Source organism: Galeopterus variegatus, unplaced genomic scaffold (genome assembly GCF_000696425.1).
Source record: "Galeopterus variegatus unplaced genomic scaffold, G_variegatus-3.0.2 Scaffold2387, whole genome shotgun sequence".
Lineage (NCBI taxonomy): Eukaryota > Metazoa > Chordata > Mammalia > Dermoptera > Cynocephalidae > Galeopterus > Galeopterus variegatus.
The window spans coordinates 136,991-149,090 of record NW_007728498.1 but is presented as its reverse complement, the minus strand read 5'-3'; the positions used below and the strand labels follow the sequence as shown (position 1 = coordinate 149,090).

The 12,100-nt window shown below is 44.6% G+C and overlaps 1 protein-coding gene across 1 annotated transcript in view; it reads right to left on the bottom strand.

The window, feature by feature from the left end:
- The window catches only part of MSN (moesin), a 64,550-nt gene that overhangs the window by 11,348 nt on the left and 41,102 nt on the right, over positions 1–12,100 (bottom strand). Inside the window, exons 2-4 of the mRNA XM_008581539.1 lie at positions 10,515–10,598; positions 2,756–2,851; positions 858–1,132 (exon numbers count right to left, since the gene is read on the bottom strand). Of these exons, the coding sequence (XP_008579761.1) occupies positions 858–1,132; positions 2,756–2,851; positions 10,515–10,598 (455 nt within the window). The remainder of the gene's footprint in view (positions 1–857; positions 1,133–2,755; positions 2,852–10,514; positions 10,599–12,100) is intronic.

The following is a 12,100-nucleotide window of genomic DNA, read 5'->3' as shown; positions in this document are numbered from 1 at the left end:
GGGTTAAAAGAAAATCAAGAAGCTAGGGCTCTAGATCTGGCTCTGCCTCAAATGAGCTGTGCGAGATGGAGCGAGTCAGTGCAAGCACCTCTGCACCTCAATTTCCTTATCCAGAAGATAAGAATAATGCCTGCCTTATTCATTTTGTGTATTGTCATGATGCTAAATCAAAACAAAACAAAATGAGTGTTTGAGAGCTTTCAACTTTGAAATTTACAAAAGCAGCAAGCTTTGTACACTGGTTATCAATATTATAAGACTATTTGAGCTCCATGTTCCTGGTTTGCGTATTTCTTTCCCTCTGCCGTGAGCATTGATATAAGAGGTCTAAATCAGTGGAAAGGATTAAGAAAATGGAACCAGGGAGAAGGAAAAAAAAACTGAGCCATCTCTGGTTCTATATAAGCACCTGCCTCCAGGATAATAAAGTTCTGCAACAGGCAGACAGAAGAGGAAAAAGAGCTTTTTATTTTGAGAGCAAGAGAAACAGGATATGACGCTATACGTAAACGTGTCTCTGGGGCTGGCCCATGGCTCACGTGGGAGAGTGTGGTGCTGATAACACCAAGGCCACAGGTTCAGATCCCTGTATAGGGATGGCCGGTTTGCTCACTTGGGAGAGCGTGGTGCTGACAACACCAAGTCAAGGGTTCAGATCTCCTTACCGGTCATCTTTTAAAAAAAAAAAAAAGAAAGAAAAAGAAAAAATAAATGTCTCTCTCTGAGCAGCATAAAACAGTCTACAGACATACCCTAGTGGAGAGGAACAGATCTGGCAGCCCCTGTGGAGCAGGGATTGTTCAGCCTTGGGCTGTAGCCTATTCTGGCCAGGGCAGAGGACTGGGGCAGCACCTCACCTCTGTGGCAGCAACTTGTCTCCGGCCAGGTAGCCAGACTTGTGCACCTCTTTATTGAAGTCGCCATATTTGGACTGGACAGCATAGGAGGCCAGCAGCACAGCAGTCTCAGGCGGGCAATACATATCATCATTGAGAATGCCCTCCTTCACTTGCAGAAAGAACAGGCGCTGGGTGATGTCCTGGATCAATTCCTCAGATACATCCTCAGGGTAGAACTTGGCCCGGAACTTGAAGAGCAGAGGGCTTTCCTTCCGCACATCCTGGGCAGTCACCTGTGAACAGCAAAGGGTTATGGGCTCTCAAAAAATAGGCTTTAGGGATGGAGTGGCTGTAGGGTGGGGAGAAGACACTAAAAGGTCATCAACTTGGGTAAACCCACAGAGCTGGTAATTCAGAAAAGGGACACATTACTTTCATTGTTGACCCAGTCCCATGTCCATAATCACTTCCTGTCGTGAGTTTCTTCCTGAAGTTATCTAATACCCACTGACAGTCAGAAGCCTTCAAGCTGCCATTATCTGACATGTATCCAACTGTCCCCAAATTCTGAAGGTGGGCTTAAGAAGCTCTTCTTTTATGGCTCCTCCAACTCCAAAAATTAGCAAAGTAAAGACTAGGATATATGACAGGACTGGGAACTGGCTAAGCAAAAGCACAAACCAGACAATCTTTTCAAGCTTGAAATCTGCTCCTAATGGCTCTACATTTGTCCAGCAAGTTTCAACTCTTTGAGAAAACAAGACTGTACCAGCAGAAGGTGGGGTACCCATTCCCTAGGCACAATCAAGGAAACAAGACACAGGATGGTATGGACACCTCTAAGGATAAAGTCAGCCAGTTTGAAGATATTGAGATAGAGGACTGCCAGGTCCCTACAGAGATGCTACTTGGGGCAGAGAGCTTGAATAAAATCAAATCATCCCATTTGGAGTCCAACTGAGGTAAAAGATCAAGAAACTGGGAGGCATCAGTTGACTGGTGCAGGAGGGGCAGCATAAGCCTGAGATCTTTAAGACTTTTTTCCAGTTCAAGAGTCTGTGGCTCTCTTGTTAACAAATCTCCAGAGCCCTGGAGTTTGCAAAGAAGAAAAGGACACAGATCCCCTCTTTAAGAATCACAAATAGGGACTCAGCCACACACCCCATCCCCGACACATGCAACCAGCCCAGTGATGACCACCAAGCCGCCACAGGAAGCACCCAGGCTCTCCTGAGCAGGGGCAGTGGGGGGCCTTGGGCCTCGGCCACGCACCCCCCAACATGTGCAACCAGCCCAGTGACAACCACCAAGCTGCAGCAAGAAGGGCCCCAGGTTCCTGAACTAGGACGGTGGAAGGGCAAGGGCTTTTCAACACCCCCCTGACATCTGCACCCAGCCCGGCAATGACCAAGCCACCACTGGAAGCCCCCCAGTCTCCCCTATGGGAATGAGGGGGGTGCCACAGGCCTCAATCCCATCCCTCCTCCTCCCTCCTTCTTCCATCCCATTTCCTTCCCCTTTCCCCTCTCCCCCTCCCTCCCAACTGCTCTGCAACAACATCCTAGAATGTAAAAAATAATATTAATAAAATTTCATTTTCTTTAAAAAAAAGAATCACAAATGGCTTTGGTCCCTAACAAGTCAAAGTTCAAGACAGGGTTCCCAGTGGGAAAAGAAGGGTGTCTTCTTCCCCTGGACACTGGCCATTCTCATTGTTAGAAGTCAAAGTAGAGACACAGCAAGAGCTCGCCTTGGCTGAATCTTCTGGTCTTATTCTGATCCAGGTAGCAAACAGAGCATCCAGTGTCAAACACAGCCCTTGCTACCCTGGGTTTGCCAGTTAGCACATGTTATGCTCCTGAGGAAGTTCTGGTGTAGGAATGAATTCCAAACCCAATGGGGGAGTTAGCAGTTACCTTCTTATTGAGTTTCAGCCAAGTGGAGAAACCCTTAGTGTCCTGGTACTGTAGACCAAAGAACCAAACTTCCCTCAGGCCAATAGTTTTCACCACCTGGAAGACAAAACACAAAACAACCATTGATTGAATACCTACCCTATGTCAGGCACAGAAGACACAAAGGTAGAGCCAAAATGGTCTCTGCCCTTAAAGGGTTTAAGGTGCTCAGAATCTGGCAAAAAAAAAAAACCACGATTGGGCAGCAGTCTAGAACTATGTCAGCCTCTGTTTGCACAAAGTACTTCTGCTGAGGTAGGGAAGGTATCTATTACTTGTGAGTACTGCCACACATCAAGAACCCTATGTCCATTATCTCTTTTAATCTTCACAATAGCCCCATGATATAAATACAAGTAGGCCCGTTTTATAGATAGTGAAAGAGAGGTTCAGAGAAGTGAAATGATTAGACCGAGGTTCAAGGCAGAGTCAGGATTGCAACCAGGTCTGTTTGACTCCGAATCCATCCAGATCCAGTGCTTTCTGCCACCTCCCCCTTCCCTCTACAATGCCACACAACTTCCTGCTCTCAGAATGGATTAAAGGCTGAAAGTAGAGACTGTTGGATTAATTCCTGCATTCATTCTTCTGGGTTGCTCCCATATTGTCCTTTATCCTTAGCAATTGGAAGTAATGCCCACACCCTTAAGACTGAACTGCCAGCAAGTTTGGATGGAGAAATGTGAATGCTTATGCTAAAATGTGATACTGGCTTTTTACAGAGGATGGAGGGGGTGGATGTGGCCAAAAAAGATTTTTTTAAAGCACCTCTTATTTCATTCTAGATCTAATATAGGGCACAATTAATGGCTCTCATGATCCTCCACAGGCCTGCAGAAGAATAGTGTGTCCAGATGCAATTGGTGGGAAGAAGCAAGTCTTAAGAAACAATCCAGCTGACAGAAAGAGATAGAGACCCCCTGAAGATGGACCATTGGGACCAGGATGCTAGCTCGTTGGTGGAGATGGGGGGAGAAGACTGGGAACAGAACTGGTAGAGGAGCAACTGGGTTTTGCCTGTACAAATGGGCCAGTTGTAGAGGCTCAGAAACCCCGGGACTGAAGGGAAGAGAGGCAAACGCAGATTTGTGCAGTCAGTCCCAGAGGTCACAGGAGTAAGCTCATGAGCCTCTTTTTGAACCATGTTGTCTGTGTTACTAGTGGAGTGGGTAGGGGTGTGATGAGAGGAGGATCATGGGGAACAAAGTAGCTCTCAATCCAGAGTAGTTCTGACAAGAAGTTGGACAAAGTAATAGCTAAAGCAATGTCAAAAGAAAGATTTCGGGATCAGTGGTGGGTTTTGATCTCTCTGAGCACTGCCTGTTTCTTTGTAAACATAGCAAAATCAGAAACATAAATTTTCCACATCCTTAGGCTCTAGGACTTGGAGAGATGAGCAATGTCTCTTAGTCTGCACTGAAGTCTCAGTGAGGAGGGGGGGGGGGGGGGCGGGGGACATTGTCTAAAGTCAGAATTGAGACTGAAAAAGAACAAGGTACAAAACGGATGACCCCTGAGCCCAGGATACAAGGAAATCTCCAATTAAGGTCTATGGGGTGCTGGGAACCATTTGATTAGGCAACTCACGGCCCCATTTCCGAGTCCCATGAGGTGTAAATGGAGCCAAGTTTTGCTCCCTTCTAGCTTTGTTTCTAGCTGAACCCTCTACTCCAGAGGAAAGAGAAACCTCATTTTCAAGTGGGAGAGAAGCATCTAGCTCCCAGTTCCAGGAATAAACTCTGGCTCCAGTGACTAGGCTCCTTATTATGCTTCTCTGAGAAATGGCTCCATCCCTGAGAAAAAAAATTCTTTCTTCGTTCCCTTTGACCCCAGACAGGCAGCTCATCTGATATGAGCCAGCATTTTTCAAAGCTGCCACGAAAGAAATCCTTAAGCAGCAGAAATAATGAATGTATATACCCAGTGGATGCAGGGGGTGAGGTGGGATGGGGTGGGGGAAGATAATAAAGTACATGGCTGCAAACCAGCCAGAATTTTTTGAAGCCTCAGGTTTAGTCTTAATTTGTGCAACTTTTATATTCTACTTAAATAATGAATATTTTTATTATTACAGATAAAACTGGTGTTCCAAGCTACTAAATCACATTTATCCCACAGCTTTGTGCCCCTCCTAGAACCTGCCACACACACCTAGAGGGACTAGAACTTTAGTTTGTAAGACACTGACTTAAGAAACTGGAGGCTGCGGATTCTATCCAGCCCCATAGCCTCACAACACAAATCCCCAAAAAAGACTGTGGAGAGTTATAGGGCTCAAGCAACATAAACCGGAAAACTGTGGTCCAGCGAGTGGAAGAGATTTGCTTCTGAGAAAATCCTCACTAACTACCAGAAACTTCTAGATGTAAGAAAGAATCCCCTTTACCTTTCTTGCATGTGGAGGCTGCCTGTGTCTGAGGTCTGCAGAGGGGAAAGGAGATCAGATCAGTTCAGGAGCCCAGAGCCTCCCTCCTTCTATCCCCCATGCATCTATCTTAGTAAACAAAGTATTGACATCAGCCACTTCAGAAGCCCAGAGCAGGACTGGAAGCTGGGAACCTCAAGGGAACTGTGTGAGAAAGTTTAGCATTATGTGCTAAACTGCATCTGTGCCCAAACACCTGAGGCCCACCAAGATCCCACTACAGGCCTGGCAGCAGCTGCATCAATCACTCATCTGAAAGCAAATCAATGCACAACTAGAAAGCTCCAAGAGGAGCTGCCACCATTACTGCTTCTGTTACTCCACATTGCCCATGCTCAAGTGGCCACCTGCTTTATGGCAGAGAACACATTCAGCTGGGGTTCTATTTTTGGAAGCAGGCTGAGGTGGGTGGAGTGGTGTCAGAGAACACAGCTGACAAAAAGCACTGGGAAAACTGAAAATACTTTATGCCCTGGTTCAAGCCCCAGCTATACCACTTCCGAGCCATGTGACCTTAAATTGATCGTTTCCCTTATCTAAGCCTCAGTTCCTCATCTGTAAGATGGGAACACTACTATTACAACAATAGACGTTAGTTATTTTATAAAATCAAAACAGAAAAAAGAAAAGGAAAGTTTGCTGTCCTCAATGCAGTCCCCAAGTCCTACGTAATTTACTGAGGCAGAAAAGCTTTCGGATTTCATGGCTCCCTCATCCTATCTCCCAGGGAAATTTCCACCTACTTATTTAGCCTTTAATAAGAACAACCAACATTAGAATGCTTGCTATGCACCAGTCACTTTACTTGTTTGAGGATTAAATCACAAAATCCCTGAGATTAGCATGATTACCATTTTACTGAGGAAAGGAAAGTTCTGAGAGGCTAAATGAGCCATCCAAGGTCACACAGCTAAGTAGCAGGACAGAATTTGAACTCAGGGCTGACTCCAAATCCTGTGATCTATACACCACCCCATGCAACCTGAGCCTCAAGGGTGTTTCTTTCATTCTTTGTAGGAGGAGTTGTATGTGCTTTTCTATGCCTCTATAAATAAGGAACTCCAAGATTCTTAAAGGGGCAGAGATAGTGTTTGACAGGGTAGACCTTCAGTGAATATTAAATGGGTCAATGAATAGATGAATGAATGGATGCTCTGCAATTTCACCTCTCTCCTAGAGCTCAAAGACCTTGAGGGGAGGGGGCAGGTAGAGATAGACTATAGCTAGAGCTAAAGACCCTGGCTAGGGAAAAGCCAGGCAGAGGGTTCTCAAAGTGGGACTCACAGTGGCAGCACTGCCCCTTAGTGGCACCTAGGTAATCTAAGATCAAAAGCCCTTTGAAGAATCTCAGACTTTAGAGGTTGAGACAAATGACAGAATCGCTATAGCAAAACATGCTCTCTCCTCCCTAGCTGTAAGCACACTTACAAAAAGAAACAGAGGTAAAAGGAAGAACTGTGGGCCCCACTTCCCTTTCTCACCTGGCCTTGGGCCTCATCAAGCTATGTCTTCCCATTGTTGCCTGTTATTTATCACTGGTGCCAAGGAGGGTGCTTCCTCTCCAGGCATCAGCCAGATGACTGCTGGGTTCCAGGATGGCCCCACAGCTTTTGTCAATTCCTCCCAAGGGGTCCAGCTCCTTTTCCCCAGGCCCCAGCTCCACCAGGAGGGCCTCCTTAAATGATGGGTCTCAAGGGACAGACAGAATGGACTTCCTCCCTTATGCCTCATCAAGTTAGAGAGCGGGAAGAGCTCACATCCCCTAATTGCCTGTGAACACATACCCCTATGGACTCTCGTATGACTTGCCTTGGGCTCAAGAGAGCCAGATGCTCAATTCGTTGTCTTGAGCTCAAATCTTTTCCCTTATAATTTTCATCTATGGGGTCCCAGCTCTTTCCCTTCTGAATTCACAGAACATGACTGCCCCCTCCTAAAACAGCCCCACAGAGGTCTGAAGACAGAGAACACATCTTCCTTGAGTCTTCTCCAAGCTAAACATCATCATTCATCCAAAGCAGAGTAGTGCAGTGGGAGAAAAGTATAGAGCTCTGCAATCAGAGCTGTATTCAAAACTCCATATCACAACTTACTTTCTACATGACTTAGGGTATGTTCTTTCACTTCTCGGAGGCAAGATCATCATGAGGATTAAAGCACCAAGCCAGGGATAGTCCATAGTAGGTGCTCAGTAAATGATACTTCTCAAGATAACGTTGATATTCTGGATAGGAAGTCATGAACTTTCTGTTTTCCTCCTTTTCGTCTCCCCAACCAGCACAAAAGACTCAAGTCTCTCAGGGGCTTTGGGAAGCAGTAGCTTTCAGAACGAGCACACAAATCTGGCCAGGGCTCCCTACCATCTGGGCTTCCCTCAGAACCACACCCACAGTATGCAAAACAAACCAACACTAAGAATTAGCAGGCCTTCTAGTTTTTTGAAGTTTAATAAACCTCTTTGTTTCAGGATTTTTCTGCCCCAGACTCTAAATCATGCCTTCCTTGCCCTCCACAGTCATCCCCCTACAGTGCAAAGGGACAAAGCCCCCAGTGTTGAGGGCAGGGGATGGCATCATTTGGTTCGGGAGGGGGAGCGAGTAGAATCAGGGCTCTGGGAAGAAGGGTAGGAAGGGGCCAAAGGAGCCTCAGGCTCCCAACTGGACCATAAAATTCACGCTGACTGACCCTTCCCCTCTATAGCCCAGAATGATATTGCTGTCTGAAACAGAGGGCCCAAAAGCCTGTGTGGTCACCTCTTCCCTTTTGTCCCAGAGACTGTAAGAAGCCTGTCCAGGAAGAGGCATCTCCCCCTGCCAGCTAGCCCTGTCCCCGCCCCTGACCACATATGCTCACAGCTGATCATACTCAAGTGAGGCATTTCCCTCCTTTTTACAGAAAAATGTTGCTTGAAATCCAAATAGTGGGAATAGAAACAGGAGAGTTTCCAATGTTAAATGACAAATCAAAAAGAAAGAAAGAAAGAAAGAAATGGGAGAGAAAGAAATATGGAATACAGAAATAAGTGCCAGAGATAAATTTTTGAGATAACCAGATTTTAGAGATCAGTTGGATACTGTACAGACGGAGAAACTGAGGCCCAAAGAGGGGCCTCAGTTTGTGTAAGGAATCATGGAGAGTTAGTGACAGCCAGCACTAGAGCCCAAGATTTCTGACTGCCCTTTCAACTTCGCCAGGCTGTCCCTTTAAAAGCTCGCCAATATAGAACCTCCACACAAAGGGAGAATGCAAAATCTTAAAATAACCAAAATACGTCCAGTCATTCCAGACTAGCACTGTAATCACTTGTGAGCTATGTGAATGTTAGCACATTACTTTAATTGTAGTAAATGTGTATTTAAATATTCCTCAGACTAATATGTTTTCACAAACTAAATATCAATGACTACCCTTCACCATCCAAAATGAAACAAACTCCAGGAAAGAAGCAATTTCCAGCTAAATCCAAAGTTAGATATTCTCAGAATCATCAAGCCCATCTCCCAACTCTAGCTCATTCATGAGACAAGAAGCATCATGGTACTATTAGGGAGCTATCATTTATTACATCTCTACTACACGCTGGATGTTTTACCTAACATTCTTTTTCCTATTTGTATTTCTTTTGTCTTTTTCAAGTATTTCTAAATTATCTTTTTTGGATCATGCTCCCTTATATGCCACTGCACCAAAATTTTGAGTAACAGGCAAGATACAAATAATACTACACTCTTTCATAACCTCACAAAAAGCCTGAGGTAGGTGTTAGACCTTCTTTTTTTTTTTTTTTTTTTTTTTTTTTTTTTTGGTTGAGAATACCAACCAAGAGAGGTTCAATAATTTTCCAAAGGTCTAGCTAGGAAAACAAGGATGTCGTTTCCTCATTTGTAAAATGAGGCCAGTACTAATTCCTGCACTCACAGGGCTTTGTGATAGTCAAGTACTTGTCAGTACCTGGCATACAGTAAACCCCAGACAACTGTTAACTTTCACCTGTATTAATCGCAAATAACCATTTTCCCACTTTATGTGATATCAGGAACTCAGAGGGCAAGCCCAAGATGTCCTCGAGTTTTCTAGCCATTCCTTTCTTCCTTTTACATGGAGACCTGAATGGAAAACAACCCCCTCCCACCCCCATCTCCATTCTCCCCTTGTCTTTCCTCTCACCAGGCAGGAGTATTCACAGGAATAAAATTATCCCATTTGAACACAACCTTCTTCTTTCTTCCTTTCCTTCCCCAACCTTGGGTAAGTTCTCATATCTGAGGGACCCGGAGAGCAAGGGAGAAAGGGAAGCAAGAGGGCCTAAGAATCCACCAAGGTGATATGCAGCCCCAACATCTTGGACAATAAATCAGACTCCCACCTCACCAGAGGCTGATGGGAAAATAGGATAATAGCCCATCTGGTGGGGTCCCAGACTCTGGAAACGGGAGCCTCATTTTCACTCCTGGAAGTCTGGCCATGGATGGCACATTGCTTTGGCCTCTGGGCAGTATTTGAATGCTGAAAGGTTCTGTAGGCCCACCTGGCTATTATATAAGGGTGCTTCAAAAATTTGTAGAAAAACAGAATTAAAAGATAATGAGAATCTTTCCACAAACTTTTTGAAGATACCTTGTATTATATAGCACATCCTTTCTAAAGATAGTGATTCCCTGGGTTCGAGATGGGAATGACCATTTCATTGATGGAGAGTAACCAATTAACTCTACGGCATGCCTACAGGAGATGAAGCACACTCTTACTGCATGCATCACCTCCAGTGTTCATAGTGTTCCGGTGTTCAAGTGAGTTCATAGAGCTCAGTACCCTAGGGAGAATAAGTTGGTTTCCTTCTACTAGGAAGCAAAAAAAAAAAAAATGTGACAGAGGCTGTGTGGTACTGTGCAGTTAAAATCTCAGCCAGATATCAGCTAGGTAAAATTAAGTTATTTAACTTCTGAGCTTCATCATTAAAATGGAGAAGAGATCATTTACATCCTTCAAAGCTGAAAGGAAGATGGCATGGGCTAATGTTTTTAGAGCACCTAGCACAGGATAATACCCCCCTTCTCTTTTCACCCTTGTTCAGGAACAAGGATAGGATTAATCAGGGTTATGAGGGTGCAGGTTGCCAAAGCTAAACTTTGCTTTTTTTACTAAGGCTGGGGTCAGCCTTTTCCTTGATCTATCTTGGAGGAGAGAGTAGGAAAAGAGCTCTAACAAGAGGCAGAAGGCCTGGATGGTTGGCATTGTGGTTAGACTTATTGGGAGAAGGGTAGGAGGCTAAGGAGCAACAAATCCCTCCCTTACCTGGTCAAACAACTGCTTGCCAGTGGTGTTGGGCTGGATGGCAAACTCCAGCTCTGCATCCATGGTGGTTACACGCACACTGATCTAGGACAAGATCAAAGGAGGCAGGTTAGTCATCTGGCTCTGTGCTCAGTAGAGACTGGGACACGTGTCTCTGTCCAACCATAGAGGAAGAAACTAAGATGCTAAGAACCTGAGCAAGTTAGATACTGGTGGAGAAGAAGGGGGAATATTGACACAATCAAGCAATAACCCAGCCCCTGCTCCCAACCAGCTTATTGAAAAAAGATAGCCACAGAACAATGTTTACCAAGGAGCAAACAAGAATGCAAATTAGCCTACTACCAAGAGGAAGCAAGTGCTGACTGTAGTTCTTTCAGGAAGTCTTTACCACCTACACTGGCCAGCTCCAGCCTACAGCATTCTCTTCTCACCTCTGATCTACAGGCTGGATTATCCACAGCACTGGTAGATAATTGCAGAGGCAAGTTAAGGGAACAATAAAGAACACTGGGTTCCAAGCCTAGCACTGTAACTGCCTCAATCTACAATCTTGGATAACTCTTATCCCTTTTCCGGGTTTTAGTTTCCCTCATCTGTGCAAGGGCAGGAATGGGGTCAGGGGCAGTCAATTAAACTAAAGATTCTCCTAGGACCATTTCAGTGCTGACGTCCGTGGCTCTATATACTGCCTTGCATTGTTAATGCTTCCTGTACTTATGTCTCATTGGCCTCCCTAGGCACAAGAGAGGAATGAGGGCTCAGCAGAGGTGGGTGTGGGTAGCATGGAGGTGCTACCAAAGACAAGTCAACAGAGAGACAAAGGGACAGGGACAGGCCCTGACCAAAATAACAGGTGGCTACCCACATGATTTCACAGGCACTAGAGAAAGTATCCACTGCCTTTACAAATAGATCCCCTAACCTAGGTCAGTGATAGCTGAAATTTCATCATTAGAAATTTGCCCCTTTGGCTGAAAACTTGGTAGTGATGGTAGCAGTATTAATAGTAACAACAGGCAGCAGCTTTCATGTATTGAGACTTTACTCACTAGGCACTTCCTATGTGCTATCCAATTTGATAGCAACAATCAGCCTGTTAAGTAGAGAGTATTATCTCCACACTAAGGATGAAGAAATAGATGTTTGCCTAAAGTCACATTGCTAGTTAAGTGGGGAAGACGGGTTTGAATCCAAGCCTAAGTCCAAACCTCACAACGTAAACCAATATGCTAAATTCCTCTTATAAAGTACAAAAGTCTCCCAGTAAAAGAAATCAAAGATGAACTTTCTTAATTGTTAGACATTTTAATCTATATTGCACAGACATAAGATGGCTTGTTACATGGTCATATAAAATCTTTATGAAGACTATTTCATACCCAGGGAAGATACTTTAATAATATTAAGTGAGAAAGTATAAACAAAAGAATTTCATACAGTACATGAGCTCAACTTTGTAAAAAGTATACATAGAGAGATGATTAGAATCATGTCCAAGTGTTGATCAGGCTTGGTTTGGGGATGGTGATCTTATGAGTGCTTTCTCCCTTATTTAAACTAAAAAAAAAAAAAAAAAAAAAAAA